General features: G+C 35.9%; 1 protein-coding gene across 1 annotated transcript in view; it reads left to right on the forward strand.

Annotated features, from left to right (window-relative positions):
- Window positions 1-21078, forward strand: part of LOC149781008 (insulin-like growth factor 2 mRNA-binding protein 2) — a 78427-nt gene that overhangs the window by 17570 nt on the left and 39779 nt on the right. Inside the window, exons 6-10 of the mRNA XM_089938121.1 lie at window positions 4349-4397; window positions 11790-11846; window positions 14512-14678; window positions 16714-16800; window positions 18759-18801. Coding sequence (XP_089794247.1) covers window positions 4349-4397; window positions 11790-11846; window positions 14512-14678; window positions 16714-16800; window positions 18759-18801 — 403 coding nt within the window. The remainder of the gene's footprint in view (window positions 1-4348; window positions 4398-11789; window positions 11847-14511; window positions 14679-16713; window positions 16801-18758; window positions 18802-21078) is intronic.

The raw sequence follows: 21078 nt of genomic DNA on the forward strand, positions 1-21078 counted from the left end.
TTTGCAAATGCTTTTAAGAGAAACTGTGGCCTCACTGGAATTTTGCTCTGCCCATGCGTCACCTACACTGATTTGAGTTACCGTTCAGCTTTGCATGTAAGATCTTGGAAATGTCTTCACCACTAAGGAGAAAGAAATGTATTGCTCATAAAGTGAAGTTTAATTTGGAATATATAAAAAGTTGGCCGTGCATTCTGCCATTAAACATTGATGTACATCATGGTTTTTGCACATAGTGTGCCACAAATTTTAGTATTAGGCCTGTGGCAGAGATGATGTGATGAAGCAAATAAAAAACACTTAAAAGTTGGGGATAATCAAGAATTTGCAGATTTCAGCTCTGGAATATTTTAAGCCATTGGCGGAAGACCTGCAAGCTACCAACGCTGAAGCATTATTTGTGAGTTTTCTTGTTGAACACAATCTACCTTTATCAGCCATGATAAACATTTGCTTCGACTTGAACATCTCTTCCAAATTTTCGTGTCGAAGAACCAAAAGTGCTGTAGTTCCTGTGCATTCCTCACAGCAACAGTGACAATGAAAGAGTCTTTTCTCGTGTAAGGAAAAATAAAGACTTTAGGGCCTCCTTAGCTGCAGAGAATTTGTCAGCAATTTTGGTCACCGAGATCAACCAGCAGGCAAGAAGTCTGAACTGTTTAGAAAATACATTTATGATCAAGCAGTTGAGGAAGTTCAAGTCTGCCACAGTATCATGTCTTGATAAATAACCACAAGTACAAGTGAAGTTTATGATCCCATAATAAATAGAAATGCAGATATATTTCTGCATATATGTAATGTTCCAGATTTATATTGCGATCTTGACGGTGTAGTATTGACAGTCAGAGTGGATGGAGTTATTGTCATAGTATTTTTCACTAATTCATGTCCATATTCACTACTTTTTATCCCTATTTTCACTAATTGCGAGCCTGGAAGGTTGGCAGCTATGTGAACATTTCACAATGAGGATAGCAGACATGGTGACTGATAGAATGAGGACAAAATAAGTTTTGGAAAAGAATCTTTCACACAGTCTAAGTTAGGTTGCAGACATAAACTTGTGCATTTCTAAAATTGTGTATGATTTTGTTCTGGGCAGTTATAAATTTGTTGTATTTGCCATGCTGGATGAGTGGAATATGTTCGTTTTTTATAGCAATTTTTCAATCTTGGTAGCTGTGACTTTTTAAAAAATAGCTTTATATGTCATAGACCAGAACAGTTAATGGGATGGTATGTCGTCGGTCATCCATTGTCAGTCCATTAATGGGAGTTTCTTATCGCTACCCCGCTTATGCTACTTGGAGAATTGCTTAGAACCTTGGCACTCACATTCATCCCATGTCAGCGGATCCTAAATGAAAATTGTGCTGCTTGGACTTCCCATATAGCTGCCACAGTGATCATCTTTAAAATATTATCACTATTTCTCCTGATTTTGAGGATATTTTAACAGGTGGTTTTCCCTTAAAAACTGGTACAAGTTCTAGTTGGTCCCAAATGAAAATGGTGCAGATTGGATGTCTGCTGTGGCTACTTGATCAGCCATCTTGAAAATCTTGCTTTTACTCCTGAATGGATGACCTTACCAACGTGAGGTTTTCACTAAAATAATTCTAATGGAGTCTAGTTGGTTCTAAGTGAGAAGGGTGCTAATCCGAAATGGCTATCACATCAGCCATCTTGAAGATTAATCCTGCTGAATGGATGTCCGTATGGGGTTTCCACTAAAAGACTTCCCATGGTGTCCAGCTGGTCCTAAATAAAAATTTCAACACTCTGGCATCCAGTATGATTGCCATGGCAGCCATCTTTAAAAAATCTTGTCTTAGCTCTTCTTGAACAAAAATATTTGGGGGGTTTTCACCAGAAGACATTTTGTGATGTCCATTTGGTCTTGACCAACTAAAAACCAATATGGCTACCACATCAGCCATCTTGAAAATATATCTCTGTTGCTTTCCAAACTTGTGGTTGCCAGCAATAAGACTTGTTCGGGTTCCTGAAGTTCCTAAATGAAATTAATGTTGGTTTTACATCCTGTATGGCTTCCATGACAACTGTCTTGCAAATCTTTTGGACACTACTCACCCTGAATGGATAAACATGACACAAGTTTCTCACCAAGTCTGACGTCTAATATGTGCACCAAAGCAGCTAATTTGAAAATCTTGTTATTGCTGAAAGATATTGGAAGTGTTTAAACATGTTGCATGATGTCCCACCTAGTCACATTCTGACACCAGCTGACCAGTCCTAAAACTAACCTCTTAACACTGTTAAATGTGAATTTCAGCTTCACTGCCTGTAAGGATTGCCATGAAATGATGCCTGCGTCTCACGTTTGAACCCCAGCCAAGTTATACCAGTGACTTTAAAAAATCTTACTACTAGTTCTTGCTTGGTGCTCAGCATTAAGATATTGTTGGGACTGATTGTTGTGGTGTCCGATTAATGTATCTTGGTGGGACATAATACTTTCTGCAGGATGATGCCCCAGTGTTAGGCATCACTATAAACTGCCACATTGCAGACATTGTAGCAATATGACTGAATTTTTAAAAAAGCTACATTAAAAATCAAATGGCACACTACTACTGGTGTTTTCACTAAAAGAATTATTGTGCTATTTAGATGCCTTGTATCTTGAAAGTCTTGTTATTGCTACCCCTGAATGGAAAGTTGTGTGCAAATGAAATTTTCACCAGAAGATTTCTTTGGATGCATGTTGGTTGTAAATGACAATGGTGCCACCTGGTTATCCAATATGGAAACCAGAGTGGTCATCCTGAACAGTCTGTATCATTAATCTGTATGAATGGATGGTCAAATCATGTTGGGTTTTCATCAGGAGACTTGTGATATCTAGTTGCTACTAAATGAAAATTTAACGAATTTGTCATCCTTGTTATTGCTACTCCATCTAAGTGGAGAACTGTTTTTACTTGGGATGTTTCACCACAATACTATGAATTATGTCTAGAATGAATATTGTTACCTGCTACAGCAGGGCTTTAAGTGGCTGAGTGGTCTATGCTATCGACCTTTCCTAGTTCATCCTGAACGACGGTGGTGCCAATCTTGAACTTGGCTGCCACAAGGAACATGATGAAAATGTCACAGATTGTCCTGAATGAATAACAGAATTCTTCTAATGGTGTATTATTGGTCCTAAATGAAACAGTGCTGATCTTAATCCATTATTACAATGGGTACCTTGAAAAACCTTGTTGATTATGAATATCTGAAGTGGTTTTAATGCTTGGCAGTTAAAAGGAAGATGTCTTCTTGAATTCCTGGAAATTCTTGGACAGTTGAGCATCAGTCCTTTTGAGGGACCTTTGTTAGAAATGATGCCATGCTCCATCAGACAATGCCAACCATTACAATAATAGAAGAGAAAAATCTTAAATAGGAACCTCATTAGAACATCTGGAGGAATTTGTCCAATTTTGACAGAAGGCATCCTGGCAGTCTGAAAGATCTGTAATGTTTTTCAGATGATACCAGTCTGCCATCGATTATGGCTGCTGTTTTTAATAATGAAAAAACTTTTTGGGCAAACTTTGAAATTTTTAAGCAATACCAATTTGCCATTTATTATGGCCACTATTACAAAAATGTAGGAAAATCCTTTGAGCAATTAATGTATATCACCGGACAAAAATTTATGGCAAACATGTTTGCATGAAGTGCTTTCAAGATTTCAGCTGCTTTCAAATATGGCTGATAATACTAAAATGAGGAACACTTTAAATAACTTTTTGTCAAGAGTCTAAAGTTGTCGGAAACTTTTTGCAAGAAGCCACTTGACATAATGTGAACAAATTTTACAGCATCTTGGCATAATGGGTTTTCAAATTCATCAGAAAGATGGAGATATGCCATCATTTGTGACTGCCAATGCTGAAAATATGAAAGCATTTACACACATTGATCTCAGACAACTGTTGAACAGAATATGACCAATGTTGAGAGAAATTTTCCTGTAATAGAGACTTTTAAAGTATTGGACAAATGACATGTAGTCAGATATGGATGAAAATATTAAACTTTACAATCCTTGAAATGCTTGTTTACTTGTGCATTTAACAGCACTGAAATATTTTCCAAAAAGCATCCTGATGATCCAGATTTCTTGATCTGCTTGTGAATTTTTGTTTGATTGATGCCTTCTGAGTGAGTGATCTTAGACCCACTTGGGTTTCCTGATTTTATATTTATACCTGAAATTTTGTAGATATATGCAGATTAATGTATCATGCAGTTAACTTAATGAAACGTTCAAATTGACCTCGCTTTTATTTTTATGTATTTGAGGATCAAATTGATTTTCTTGCAGAGCTGTCAGCCGGCTCAATGGCATGGATTACCAGGGTTGCATCTTGAAGGTAGGTCATAGTCTCCAGAGACTGTTCATTTTATGACATCTGTTTCCTAAAAACGAATGTTCACACAAGTGATCTTAAAAGTTTGTAAAAAGTTGAAGCATTTAGGAACACTACCATGCTGGTTAATCAGAATTTGATCCCTGCTACTAATTTTTTGCTTGACATTTTTATTTACATCACTTTTGATTTGGGCATAAATATTTTCTTGATGACTTTCCCAGCTTCCTGGATTCATCACAGTTCATAATGCTTTGTGTTTAAATGATTTACTTAGGACTGAAGTTCTGCTTAGCAGTTCAGAGGTCACATGGGTGCACTGTTCATCAGGAGAAACTTGGTTAACCATTATTTCCATCATATTGCTTTTGGTAAGTCATGAAATTCTTAAAGAAGTGCATCTCCAAACTGCAGTTTAATTTTACAGTAGTCTAGTTTTGGTGGCATAGCTTGATTGGTTGCCATGGAAACTTTTGTTATGGCCCTGCATCTGTGACGCATTGTATGTCATTTAGGTATAAAAAAAATTGCGACTCTGGAGTATAATTCTTATGTGAATTTAAATGGATTTATATCCTCCAAATCTTGGATGAATTCAATAATGAACATGCACACGAGCCATGCATATTGAAGAGACCTTGCATCTGATTGGTTAGCCTTAAACACACCAATACATTTAGAAAATGATCATTGCTGTATATATAAAAAACCAGATACATCTCTCCCTCGATAACTCGTACACAGTGGGGTCCATGAACAATGACTATTATAAGTTACCGAAGGATTTCAAAAGTCCACTTAAACATCTAGACAACCACAGGAAGGGCTTAGGGGACTGCACTGTTTAATGACTGAATCCTTGTTTTAAAATCATGTCAATATTAATTGTTAATAACAGGCTCTTTATCTAATGAAATTGTTCGTTATTCTTTATTTAAAAATTTTTTTCAAAATGTCCAACATGTGAAAGATCGTTCCAGCTGGTTTCAGCAACCATCATGTGTACGCAAAAACATTTGTATTACATCGCTACTTTTTGTTTTGTTGATTAGTTTTGTTCCTGGAGTGGTATTTAATAGTATCCTGTCAAATCGGGAGTCTGTTAGCAAAGAACTAGACTAACTGTTGATACATCACCAGATTCCTTTATTTAAAATAATGATCGACATATATTTCGTGAGATAGTCATCTACGTGGAAACTCTTATTTTTTATTTTTATTTGTTCAATTATTGATGTCGTGATTTCACTGGAAGTAACAATGATACTTCTTATCGTCCTTGAGGATGTCTCTTGGTGCCAGTTCAGGAATTCTCTGAAATTCGCTTGCCTACAATGGTCTGTATCTGTGAAACAAAGGTTTTTATTTTATGAAGTATTCTTTTAGCTTGGTTGACTTGCTATCTTTGATCACATTTATAAATGAGTCGGTTTATTTAAGGTGGGTTATGTTACGTGCACAATATTTTTAACTGTGCTTGATTGATCCATGAAGTGAGTTCACCGGACATACGACCGTGGCCGCTAGATTTTATGTTTATAGGATTTGTGTGCCTTTTAACATTTCTTTTAATCCACCTCCTTTATTTGATTCAAAAGACATAATTAACGTGATAATACAAAGGAGGCCAGATTTTAATTCAGTGCAGCACTAGAAATAATACTTCCACAAGTCACTTATCAAAACATGGCACTTTATTAGCTTCTCAGAGAAACACTTGTGGACAGCAGTTTATGGTAGATCGAAACATTTTACATCTAAATACACATTGCATTTATGATGATTACACTTAAGAGGAACTAAACGATATAATTTTTTTAAAAATTCACTTAACAAAAATTATTGTATTTAGGTATTGTGAGATTGGTATTTTTAACATAGCTTTGAAACATTTTCAGTCATATTGCTACGATGTCTGCAGTGTGGCAGTTTATAGTGATGTCTAGCATTAGGGCATCTTGCTGCAGACATGTAGCATGATGTCCCATCCAGTCGCCGCTCCGGTGGCCTAGTGGTTAGAGCTTCTACCTCGGATGAGGGAGGTCGTGGAATTGCTCCCCAGCTGAGTCATACCAAAGACTTAACAAAAATGGTACTAACAGCTGCCTCCCTTGGCGCTCAGCATTAAGAGGTTAGTGTTATGACTGTTCTGCCTTGTATCGGGATAATGTGACTGGGTGGGACATCATGCTGCATGTCTGCGGCATGCCTCAGTTCCTAGACATCACTATAAACGGGCACACTGCAGACATGATAGCGATATGACTGCAAAATTGTTAATGCTGCGTTAAAAAGTCCAATAGAAGATTCTCACCTCAAGTCACATTATCCTGACACCAGACCAACCAGCCCAAACACTAACCTTCTTAATGCTGAGTCCTAAGCGAGGCAGCTGTTATTACCATTTTTGTAACTCTTTAGTATGACACGGCTGGGGATCGAACCCACAACCTCCTGTCTCAGAGGTGGGGGCTGTAACCTGTAGTTAGGTATTACTGCCTACACTAGGTTTGAGTGACAGTTTTGTTGATAAAAATTTCTTTGAATATCTTTAATTACGGTATGTGAAGAATGTGGTTTGGAAAGAAAATGTAACCTCTTATAAATTGATAGTTTAAAAATGTTGATTACAATTTTGAGGTCCTATCTACAGTTTTCGAGTATAAAACAAGCGATATATCAATGGTGAAGTTAACAAGTTTGATCACTATTTTAGTTTTGAGAAATAGGAATAATTTTTGTGTTACATTGTCTGGTTTAAGAAATAGGAACTACGCCTGACCCTGCATTATAAGTGGATTCACGAGTTATCAGGGGAGTGATGTAATTGGTTCATCCAGGTATTTTTTGGATTCAGGTTTCATCTTACAATTAGTGAAATTGGTCAGAGAACCAGACTAACTTTACAGCAGCACCCCAGATACTTTAAACTGCACCTATGTGTTCATGTGAAGCGTCTGCTGTTGATTATATAAATTTTTTAAATGGTGTCCAGAAAGCGATGCATGTTTAAGATGAAAGGGAAAATAAGCTTCTAGAAAAGTGTTAATAATCAACACAGAAGAATAAAAAGGAATATTCAGATGCTTGTGAATAAAAGCTGGAAATGACACAATTACGTGTATTGGAAATCATGTGCCAATTTAAGTATGTTGCGTGGCAGGAGATGTGAATGCTGTCGCCATGTGAAATGGAAAAGAATTTCCAAGAATTGTCAGGTTGAGAGATAGCAACAAGCCAGTGAGTTGCATATGGTTTGGAACTAGTTTTTGCCACTGTACAAGTGGTAAATAAAGTCTTCGTGTACTTTGCAAACCTTTCAGTTGAACACAATGTTTATCGTCTCTGTGTGAAACTTTTAATTACGTTTTCCAGTTTTACAATAGCAGTTATTGATATTTTGTTACACCTTACTGAAAACTGGTCAATCTTACGGAAAAAATCAACTGCCTTAGAGGTGGACTTGTCAAGGTTGGCAGGTCTGCCATAATAGATATTGCATTGAAATTATGCACAAAGAAATATATTTTATTGAATAAATGTATATAGACATTAATAGCTTCTAAAAAGAGTCCTGTAATGAGTCTTTAAAAATACATCAACAGAAATTCACACAGGAAGTTAAGGGTATTGACTTTCTAAGGTACATGTGATGAATGCTTGAACTGGTGTTTATAACTGCCTGAAGTCATTTGGGGAGTAAACCATTCAAATTATCAGTATAGTGTGATCTGAAAACAACTGGGTTTGCATCAGAAAGACTGAAAATTTAGAACGTAGCGAAAGTTGATTGCAAATTATAGTTGGGACTTTGTGCAACTGCAGAGAAAACATTGAGTAGTTGTTTAATTATAAGAGTAAATACATCAACTATACAGTTTAAATGGTTCCAGTCCAGTCAGTGGTCCAAAACAGTACAGTTACATACATATAACTTAAGCATTACTGTTGATTACAATGTTTATGTGGGAGTACTGCTCTCTGCATTTCTGACCTGAATGAATAAGTGAATGGTGAGGGGAGATGCAGCTGACGGTTGGTGTGCATGATGATTGAACAGGCAGTGGTGATCAGTTGTTTTCCCTTAAATAGGTGGATAAATAATTGATTTAAACATTTGGGTGGAAACTTTTTTAGACCCCTGAATTTGTGTGGTGATTGGTTGAAGGAGCCAGTACATCAAAGATAAACGCAAAGAAAACTTGGTTTTGTTTTTTGTTGTTGTTGTTTGTTGATGGCTTGAAGCACTTAAAAGAAATGGGTTAAATAATTGCAAAATTTAGGGAGGCATGCCTTGATTGTGCGTTGTGTGAATTCATGTTGTAATTGTTTCAGTTTGGTTTCATCTAGATCTTGGATAATGTTGGCAGTGAACAGGATCCACACATATTCAAGAGGTTATTTCTCATCTGATTTTATTAGAGTTTGTTGCCATCTTGAAGCCCTAGTTTTGAGTTGATTTTCATCAAATTTCTTGTCGGTGCCATATGACTACATTTTTCATCCAGCTCCTATAAAGAATGGTGAATGGTTATCAGGATCTTGGATGACTTTCATTATTGGCAAGGGAATTTTCATATTTACAGAGAGGATCTGAAGGCACGTGATTCACCCAAAATTAGTACAAATTTGTGCACTTGGAAGTTGGTGATGTGTGAGTACTTCTGCAATTTAGTTTCAAGTCATGAATATGAAAATGTACTATGCGCATTATACAGTTTTATTTAGCCATCCACCCATAAAGTTCCTGTCAAGACGACAGTTGTGTCGGTGGATATATTGTATAGCTTGTGGCAATGTGTATATTTTCCTGTTTTATACATTTGGTTTCTTTGGCCTGACATAAATGGTTGTTAAATTTGGTGGAACATTGGGCCCCATTTACAAGCATTCTGTTGTTGTTTGAATCTTGGATCAAGGAAATTTTACAAATGCATATTCATAAATGGGCTATCTGGAAGACCCAAAATAGCAGCCTCATTGTGATTCATCCTTAGATAATGAATTTGTTCAGCAAATAGTGGCTGATCATAGTGATGAAGGCAATTTATTGTTAAAGTTGCAAAGTATATCAGGTTATTGAAACTGGGAAAATGTTATTGGAGATACCAGTGAGTGATTTTGAACCCCAAAATGGGCATTAATTAGGACTCTAATGTAGATGCTGGATGGTATGATGGTCAAGCCTCATTTCAATGGCATTTCAAAATTCAATGTAGATTGCACTTTGTTTCTTTACTCTTCAAAATTTAGCCCTGCGGGATCAAATGCTGCAAAATAGTATAACCCTCGCAGAAGCGTTACGATAAATCTGTTAAATAGGATCAATGAAATTACGAAGTAAAGCTTTTTATTTGATCAAAACAAGTAGACTCTAGAAGCCTAAAGCAGCATTAATGAAACATGAATCTGGCATAGTAGTCAGTAGAGGATTTATTCAGGAAAGTTGAAACTTTGGCAGAGCTTATGTTAGTGAAAAATATTATTTTGGAGCAGAAGTATCCAAAAGATAACAATACCTGTGAGCTGTGGAAAATCTACACAACAACCATACAGAACAGTTTTTAAACTGGTTCAGCTAAGCTAGCTATGTGTATGACCCTTCATATACAACACACAGTGAAAGAGAGTTCTTAGAACAGACCAATATTCATACACAGAAGATGAAGATATTAATGCTAATAAACATGAGGCAACGTGTTTAAAAAAATTCAATTTCAATAGTGGTCTTTAAGAGTGGAGCAGGAAGAAAGATGGATCTTTTGAAAATACTGAACTTTTGCCATTTCCTTCTCCCCATCATTTTTGTTCTACTCTTCCATTATCTTTGTACCAAAGTGAGAAATCCCCCACCCACCCTTATGATGAAGTCTTGGTTAAATTAACATGAAGTTTGGGATATGGGTTACATAGTGTTATAATGCTGTGTTGGCTGTTTTGTGAAATTGTCAGCTGATCAAAATACGGATCTGTTTTGATCCAGATCAAGTTTTCATCTGAGATTAAGTGGAGATGGTCTTGAAACCAGTCCAACTTGACAATAGCGTCTCTGACATTTTAAATTGCAAATACCTATATTTAAGATCTTGCTTGAGAGAGCATTCACACATTATTTTTTAGAAATTGCATCCCTTGAAAGGGAGACAAATGGGACAATCTCTTAAAAAGTTTGAACTGTGCACTCTTCAGTTCTTGGGTGACAATTGGGATCAGCATCAATAGGCTTATTTTGATTTGTGTTGTTTCAAGTGCATGTCATAGTGAGAGAGCTGATTGCCATCACCATGTGAAATTGTAAACAATAAAATCCGAAAGATTGCATCTAGTTAGGAGATCCTGGGGTTCACAATTGCAGTTTCTGACACTGTACTGGAGGTAATTAAGGTCGAAGTGTACTTTACAAACATCTTAGTTGAACATAATGTTTGCCTTTGCTGCATCAGTCGTGATTTCTTGTAAACATTATAATTGCATGTTTTCCAAGTTGACAATAATAGTAGATAATATTTTGTTACACCTTACTGAATGTTACTTGAAGTTCTGAAAAATATTCACCACTTTACTGAGAATATCTTGTTGGGGTTGACAGGGCCATACATGTACCTCTTCATAACATTTGCTTTAATACAAATTGCACTGCATTTTCAGAATTCAGATTTGCACTTGGCTGTTCTACCTCTTCTTTTTTTTCTCAGCTAAGTCAACTGTCTCAAAACGGGACAGGGAGTGATCAGCAATGCATGGTGCATTGGGGTGAATCTTGCCAATTGAGAATGTCTTAAGAGAAAACAGTTAATTGATAGATCACAATATGAAAACTGAACAGTTCTAATAGACCAAAACATGTTGGGTTTTTTTGGGGGGGGTTGGGACTAGTAAGCACAAAGTGTATTGACTGTACGTTTTGTTGTTGCAATATCGCTTTATTCTGTATACTCTGCATCACCTACATTAAGACTGATCAAATGTGAAATTTTAGGTGTTCTTTAATGGGGCTTTTTATTTTATTTTCCGTGACTAAAAAATTTGGTTTTTGTTTAGTAAAGTATATAAAGTTTTAAGTGAAAGAAAATCCTCACAAGTGTTATATAAGTTGATTCAGGTACATATGTGTGTGTGTATGTGTATATGAAAAGATTAATGAGATACATAATAAAAGAACCTGCAATGCACTATTGTCTAATTATTGTAGATCTTGTTAAATATTTACTAGCAGGCTAACTGGAAATTAACTTGGTGTTTTGTATACTTAGGTCTGCATTCACAAATTATATGCAAGAATATAACAGATCAGAACACTAAAGCTTTGCATCGCTTGCTATTGATCACCGCAACAACTACAATACACTTTGGGCTGTAAGTAATTATGGAAACTTTTTCTCTCTTTCCTATTAGGTTGACTTAGCTGACAAAGGCCTAAGAAGAAAGCGACTTCCAGATAGGCGGCCGGAGGTCTGCTATATACTCTTGATCAGACCTCCACATCTGAACCACCATCACCACCACTTGCATAGCACTCGCTCTCCTCATTCACTTTCAACATTTTTTCTATTCACATTCAGATTTTTGTATTGCAACTAACATTGCAGCTTTAATTCACTAATAAGCATGCATGGGAGTGAACAAAATTGACATGAGTTTAGTATACATTAGTAAAACTGTTCTACGTCTGTTGTGCTGACAGTGATCATTTGATCATTGCTATTGTATGCCTTTCTTCACTTTTAAGAGCATGAAAGCGGGGGGTGGGGGGTGGTTGTGCCAATTCCAAATGTCATTGTCATTTTTGTCCATTTCGGCTCCTCTGGCCAAGTGAGCTTATGGTTTGGTCCCCTTAATATAGCATCATCCATTTACAGTTGCTAATTTCACTGAGATCAAATTCATTTTCACAGATGTGCACATTTTACATGGATCATTATCGGTGCCATCATTTGTAAAATGATGCTGATCAATCTGGATTCTGTTACTAAAACCAGGATTTGTACTAATTAGGCAGAAATAGCCCTGTCATAAAGAACTTAAAATTTTGTACAGATGCTGCTCTTCTGCCATGAAATCTGGTCAACCATTGCTACAAACATAAACCTTTGGATGTTTGTTTGATCAAAGAGCACTCTGCAATATTGAACCAAATATGACATGAAGCGTACTGGAAAAGAGGGCTTGAAATTTGAACAATTCGTGCTAATCCACCATCTAAATGACTAATATGGTTTGTGCCCATCTTAATTTTAACACCATGTAGTGCTTGGGTGACTTCCAAACAGCTCATAAGAGATTATTCATTAATAATAGGTTACATTGTTATAGTTACAGATAGGTAGAAATAGTTTATCAGCTATATCTGAAACAAGAAATTTGTGACCACTGTGTTCCCGAATAGATGAACAAAATGGCATGAAGGCAATCTGTTCATGTCCTTTTGTACAGTTCATAAGTTTTGTGTTAAATTTTTATTATAATTTTCCCGTGATATAATTTTAACTTTTGTAATAATTGATGTATTTGTATCAGTTAATTACATAATTTTGTCTGTATGTAATTACACGATATTATAATTTAGGTACTCTTATCAGTTTACATTAATTGCGATGTTTTACCTATTTGTAATTACTTTATTATAAGCAAGATAGTCCTATCAGTTAAGATGGATTCAACTGTATAGTTTCAGCTTCACTTGTTGGAAGCCATGTGGTCAAAATACAGTGTCATGACTAAGAAGGGCATATAAACCATTGCATTCCACTGAAAAGAAACTTGTAAAAATTGATGAACAGAATTTGATCAAAGTGTCTTTTTTGGTGGGTATTTAGTTTTCTACAGATTACAGGTGCAACATTTTTGGAACTTTATATCTTGGTACCCATATATATATAGGTGTCGGCCTAGTTCTTTTTCTCTATGCAATCTTCATTTTAATCAGAAGACAAGAGGAGGCTTGTGCAATGGTCCTGTTCATCATCTGTTGGAAGTTTGTTATTGCTGCTAATCTTGTGCTACTTGGAAGAAATTTGTGAAACCGCGCATACAGTTTCATTCAAAGGTAGAGGTTCTCCGATGAAGCTGGTGCAGTTTGGAAATGTAATGTCTTTAAAATCTTGTAGCTGCTACTTCTCAATGGATGATTACATCAATGTGCAATTGTCACAAAAGATTTTTTTGTAAATATGAGATAGTCCACCTTGAAAAATTTGTTGCTGCACCTCCTGAATGGATGGTCACGTTGATAACCAGGTTTTCACTACAAGATTTCTTGTGACTTGTAATTAGTCCATTATAAAAATGGTGGTGATTTAACATTCAGCCTGACCGTCATGTTGTTGACCGGTTTTTGCATTGTTCTTGATGCTACAATTACACAGAAGGGTTTTCACTTGAGATTGTGTGTTTGATTCTAAATGAAAATGGCATGGATTTGACATTGTCCATCAACATTTGTCATTGTTCTTGATGCTACAATTGCACAGATGGGTTTTCACTCAAGACTTGTGCGTTTGATTCTAAATGAAAATGGCATGGATTTGGCATTCTCCATCAACACTTGTCATGAAAGTCTTGTGATTATTAATCTTGGATTTTTAGTAAAACTCTTTGGAAAACATAGTTCTTGAATAAAAGGGTTCTCATCCAACCAACAATATAGCAAGCATTTTATGCATGTTTACAAAAGGTATAAATAGATTTTTAACAAAACCCAATTTTGTGGATATACCTGCAGAATACCTTAAATGATGACAAGTTATTACATTTGTTGTTTTTATTTCTTCAATTTTTTTATTTGGAATATAAATCAAACGTGCAATTATTTCTTGACATTATTTGACAAGTTCAGTGGCACCAAGGATATATTTTATACTGCACTTGTCTTGTGAGCATGTCAATACCTATATGCAAGAAAAATATTTGTAACCAAAATTTGAATTTTTGAAATTTCTCGAGAATATCTGAAATGATTTTAATACACTGTAATAGAAAGAAAGCATGATGAAAGGTGGTAAGAATGTGAATTCGTACAAATTTTCTTTCAATCAGTTGAGTATCAGTCCCATTGAGTGACTTTTGATGGAGATGGGTATGTTTCATGTGATCCATCACATTTCCCTCTTTTCAACAGGTCGACTATGCCAATAATCGTGGTGGTGACTATGGTAATAATCGTGGTGGTGACTACGGAAACTCTCGTGGAGGTGACTTTTCCAACTCTCGTGGAGGCCCACGCAATCGAATTCAGCGGGGTCCAAACAACAACAATTTATCAAACCGCCAAGAGCTGCCACTGAGGTAATTGAAATGTAGCTACACCAGGCATCATACACATGATTGATCTGATGAGATTCATGCACAAATTGGCAGATTTGTATCCCATTTTGTTTTATTAATCACCAAGGGCATCTTAAGTAAATGTAAATCGAGACGGTAAATAAACTACTCAAATTACAGACCTGCTAACCCTTTAGATTTTGCCGCTAGTCTTGTTTGAATGACCCTTAAAATACATTCTTGTCAAATATAGAAACAACTACAGAGTATTTAGATGTCAACAAAAGCAGGAAGGTACATAATTTTGTGTCCGTTCGAGTATGTCTCATGGCAGGAGATACGATTGCCGTCATGTGAAATGGGAAAAAAAATCAAAGAATAACATTAAGAGATTGCAACCAACTGTTGAGCTGCATAGTTTGGAACTGAAATTTGTGCAACTGTACTAGAGGTAAATAATGGCTACGTGTACCTACATACTTTTCAGTTGAATATAATGTTTACTGTTTCAGCATGTTTGAAATGCTGAACTTCTTAAATACATGTTTTCCAACTTCACAAGAGCAGTGGATATTTTGTTGCAGCTTGCAGAAAAAGATAACTGACTTACTGAGATTTAAGGGTTGGCAGGTCCAAAACTGCATGCTTAAAAAATTGCAGAATTACAATAAACAGGATATTGTCAAAGCAGTGTTCTGCTTTGAGTATTCAGTGTGAAACTGCCACATGAAGTTACTTGAAGTACATGATACAAAAATCCTTGTTTATGACCTTCATGTTTTCATGCAAGAATATTGAGCAAATTCATCATATTGACTGTATTTTGGATTCATTGGAAATGGAAAGACAAGTTTGTAAGGGATCCATGCTTACAGTGAGGTTTTGGTAGAATAATTGAAATGTGCTGTGATGAATTGATTGGTCTCAACAATTCTAAGGCTTAAAATAGTAATTGGTCACTTTATTGCACAAAGATCATCCTGGAACGTACATTTAAAGGGGGGGGGGATGAAATAACCACAGCTTCGGCAATGGGACATGAATTTTAGAATATATTCCACCTTTCCCTTGGAGGAAACATACGTTTCTAATTAAAAAAAGAGATCTGTATAACTTGCCTTTGAGCAATTGTATACTGGCAAGCAAGAATTGGCTCTTCCTGGACAATTATTTATACCAGAAAAAAAGTGAGAAGAATGTGCATTTCTATGCCACTTGAATATCAATGAAAATGTAATGCATCTGTTAAGAACAGGAGCCCAGAAGGGTGGAGTGTTAACCCTTTACCTCAGAGTGTATGGCTTTTTAGCCCTCCAATACACATGAAGCAAAGTCGCCCAGTGCAGTGCGCTATAAACAGAACCCCTGTTACCTATTCGACTCCATACACATAGGTCTGTTAACTGTTATGCAGTGTATTTTTGTATATTATGTTTAACAGCAATTTAAACAATTTTACATTTTTGGTACACATGCATTATGTACGGAAAAATTTAAGATTAAAGTCCGATCATTATAGCTGTGTAATTATTTTTAATGTAAGAATTTTTTGTGCTTTAAAAGCTTAAGAGAACTTGTTCACCGCCAAGTCAGTGAAGCTGCATGACCAACAGTAGCTGCCATTTCTCGTACTTGAATTTACAAGTTCTTTGTCTATGTCTACATACATCACTAACTCCTCTGAATTTGATAATTTATAAAAATCAATATCAGAGCCTTTACCTAAGTATTAAAGCTTTCATAGTTGTGATTCTAATCATGAAGCATACTGAACGAAGTCCACGACCTCCATTTTGGAGAGTGGAGAATACGACCCAGTTATTTTGACCAGAGCATAAATAGCAACCACGTGATCTGACATAATGGTGATTAACAGCAATGATTGAGGTATCTAATAGGGGGTTTTCCCCGAAGGTGGCGCTGCAAAAACCTGCTAAAAATGGTTCATGTTTACAGCAGGCATGCAAAGGCGCTTCCATGCGAGTGGAGTGGAGGCATCCAAAGGCGTTTGCACGAGGTAACGGGTTAATAGATCAGTTTCACCTTTTTTCTTCAGAATTCTGGTTGGTAGTGAATTTGTTGGTGCTATTATTGGAAGACAAGGTCAGACAATCCAGAAGATTACCTCAGACACTAGAGCCAGGTAAGTTTGGAACTTAAAAAACTGACAATTTATGTTCATTACTGAGAGAACAGAAAAATGGGTCACATTCATCAACATTTTGTTTCCAGTACACAACACTGCTGAAGATATCTCTATGAAACTATATATATATATATATATATATATATATATATATATATATATATATATATATATATAACTTGTATTAGTCTTGAAACAAATATAAAAATAAAGGCATCGGGTAACTGAAATGTATGTTATTACAAGAAATGAAATTTAAACGTAGGCAGAAAATATGTGACATAACTTCCATGGGAATTAAGGTTTCTTCCCTGACAAATGTATGATAAGTTTATCAAAACATTTATTGAAAGAAATAAATGTTTGGTCAGATTCTATGGTTCCTTGTTATTATTTCTTTCAATAAAAAAAGGAAATCTAGCAAGTCAAACATTTTTATATCATAAATTTGATTTTTTTAAATGGATGAAAGTCAAGGAATCATTTTTCCCAGAGTACTTAACTAATCGTCATTGTAGTTAACTGTATTGTCAACGGCATCATCATCACTGATGGTCTAGCAGTAACGTTCTGCACTTTCAATCCAAGAAATGAAATTATTCACATCTCTCAGGCAGAAGTACACTCGATAATAATAATTTGCCAAAAGATTTTAAATCTTTCAATTTGCCCAAAAAAATTCCAAACATACCAATTCAGTGGACATAATCACCAGAATGGACAGAAACAGATCAGAACAGCTATAACCAGAAGGTTAAAATGAATTTTGAAACATCTTTTAAGTTTCTAAATTCACATTGGTTTAGTTGACTGTATACCTTTTGTCTTCTTTATGGTTGTGCAATTTTCAACATCTCACAGGTATTCTCTCGGATATATCTTCCAAAAAGAAAAGTTTTCACAAACATGAACTTTGCTGAAGTTTTACTTCTTGAATCAGTGCTTTGCTGCCTTTTATGCCTGATTTCTTCTCTTCCATAATGCTGTATTAGGGTTTTAAGTCCAACATTCCCATAATCTGCTTGTTCAGACATGGATATCTTGAATGTGCTCTTTTTAGTTTGTAAAATCCTTGTTTATTCCGTTTGTCTGAAAGCTCAACTTAAATTAGCAGGACCATGCATGGCCTAGTGGTCTCAAGCACTCACAATTACAGATCACTACCATTTCACAAGTGCAGTATTAAAAGTATTGACGGCTTTACTATCCCGGGTTGGGGGGGGGGGCCAAGTGGCAGAGTGGTCTAAAGTGCTCTCCATTACAGATCACTGCCATCTCACCTGTCTGCCTGGGTTCGAGTCTTGGATTCGGCCAATGTGGGTATGTGAAAAGGCTTGCCAATAGCTTCTTGTGGGTCTGTGTTTTTTCCTGGGTTCTTCCTCCACTGTTTATACTGGCTGCCATGTATAGCCAGTCTAGTGCTAAAAATTGGCGTTAAACCCAACAACAATAACAACTTAAATTACCACAAAATATGTTTTACTGGAACAGCCCTTACAGGATACAGCAAGATTGGGAAATGACTTGTAATGGTTGTTAATATTGCTGATTGCATTGGACAACAAGATTGGGAAATAACTTCTATTGAACCAGTCTGGATATAACTGTTATTGCACATAGGAGACCAGTTTTGGTACCACTGTGCATGGACCTCCAAAGTCTGGTGTAGCAGATTGAAAAAAATTGGCATTGTACTCAGTTCTTTTTGAATATGAAATGCTATTCAAGTGATGTTGATAACATTTACTTGAAAAAGTCCCAGTATAAATGATTCATTTCATATTTTGTGCTACAGATGTCATAGAAAGGACCATGAGAACTTGGGATCTCTTTAGATATATTTAGAAAAATGAAAATATTAAGCCCCTTTACATCTCCAGAAATCTTTATGTTGTTATATGTATTACTGTTTACTATTGTGACAGATGATGCATGTTTCATTTAAATTATTTCAGAGTTGATATCCATCGCAGGGACAACTTGGCATCTTCAGAAACAGTAAGTTCTTTTCATTTTATTGATTTGTTATCCGTCGTGCCATGCAGCAGGCAAAATTCCAACCACTCCAATGCCTACCAATTTTACAGCAGACTGGAGCAACAAAATGAGTAACCCTGCCATAAGGCCAGTTGTAGTTTTAGCCACATCCTGTAAATCTAATATACATATTTTATATATACTATTAACCCTTTACCTCACAGAGCATTGTTACAAAGTGCAGCACACTATAAATAGAACACCTGTTACCTATTTGACTCCATACGCATAGGCCTGCCTGTTAACTGTTGAGCAATGTAGAACTCGTTCACCGTCAAGTCAGTGAAACCGTGTGACCAACTGTAGCTGCCATTCTCATAATCGAAATTTACAAGTTTTTCGTCTGCGCCTACATCAGTATCAGAGCCTTTACATAAGTTATTGAATCTTTCATAGTTGTGATTCTAATTGTGAAAACTTTGTAAGTACTGAATGAAATCCGTAACCTCCATTTTGGAGAGTGGATATTATGACCCAGTTACTTTAAATAGCAGATATCGACCAGAGCATAAACGGTGACCACGTGATCTGACATAATTGTCATTTGCAGAAATAAATGTAGTATCTAATAGGTTTTTTTCCCCAAATGTGGTGCTACGAAAACTGGCTAATAATTGCTGCTGTTTACAGCAGGCGTCAAAAGGTGCTTCCATGTGAATGTTGTAGAGGCGTACAAGGACGCTTGCATGATGTAAAGGGTTAATGTCAAACATAAATGAGAATTGTTATCTGTGATACTTGTGAATCTTGTCTATATGAGAAGATGGTGTTTAATCTGCATACACTAGAGGCTTGCAACTCCAAAATAAAGACTTCTGTGTAGATGCAAAGTTTGAGGATGCATCTACTTCAGATTCCCAGGGTGCATGATTCACGCAAAACTTGTCCAAATTGAAATTGTTGATTGTGAGAACTCGGCAAATTTGTTAAGAGTTGCACATTTTACTTTTTGTGACAGTATACACATTTAGCTCTGTTATGATAAAATGAAACAATGAGTATCTAAAACTAAATTCAAAAGTAAGGACATTCTTTTTATCACCATATGTGTTCCATCCAAATTTGATAGATGTACATTTATACCAAAGTATACTTGCAAATGCTGTTAATTATTCATAATCAAAATGTGTGCCTTAGGGGCGTTCTGCAACTTGTACCCTTTCCATTCATATGCACGGCTGTGAACTTTGGTCTGTTCCCAGAAGTGAAATCAGCCATATAGGGATGTAAAATTATTATTTTCAGTGTCAAGTTAGTGGTGGTTGGAATGTGGAGGGTGGACACCAAGTTAGATTTACTGCCTCAAAAAAAAATTGCATCAAAATTTCTGATTTTTTGGTTTGTTCGGAGCACAAAAGTGGTTTTAAAGCACAACTTGAAGACAGAGTTATGTTCTGTGATATTTGTATAAGTTTTGGGAAGAATTACCCCTTATACATCAGAAATCAGGAAATTGAATGTGACTGATATACAGTAGTCTCAATGGAAGAAAAAAAATTAACAAATTTGATGCAGTGTCAAGATAACATCTATAGTTTTATTTACATTTTTATATAAAAAGTTTCTCACATGATTTCTTTTCCCCAGCAACATGCTTACATTGTTAAAGCAATAAACATAAAAAATGTAAATATGAAGACTTCTGTGTAAAACCTACAAGAACTAAGTCACAAGTCAAACAAAAACTGAAATATACAGTGAAGAACTAGATTTCACAGTAGAGGAATGATGGATAAAAATCAAATTTACAGAATGATGGATAAAAATCAAATTTACAGAATCACTCAAAAGCTTGTAAGACTGATGACTAATTGCAGGTTTGGACTAGACTCTTAAAATATAGTTGGAAGTATCAGAGGAAAATCCAAAGCAAAGATAATACAACATTAGGTTTCAGTATGAGGTTGGTGCATTGTGATCATACCATTGACACGCGCCGCCCCCTCCCCCCCCCCCATTATTTTTTGTTGTCAGACTTCACAGAAACACTTTATTACATGAACTCATTTCCTATTTATGCTTGAAGTGGGTGTAGGAAACATTTGGGGGTGGGTACAATTACTGAATCCAAATTCATCTGTTCAAGAGATATTTTCACTTTGCCAGATGCTTGGATGTTTAAAATGTGCTTTAGATTGACAAAACGGCTTTTTTTTGGGTGTTTTTTTTTTAACGAGTATGTTAGACCCATAATTATGTGTCCTGGTATTATTTTACTCCGACCTCAAACTTGCAACT

This window comes from Sinohyriopsis cumingii, chromosome 16 (assembly GCF_028554795.1).
Source record: "Sinohyriopsis cumingii isolate HCF-2022 chromosome 16, ASM2855479v2, whole genome shotgun sequence".
NCBI classification, from domain to species: Eukaryota; Metazoa; Mollusca; class Bivalvia; order Unionida; family Unionidae; genus Sinohyriopsis; species Sinohyriopsis cumingii.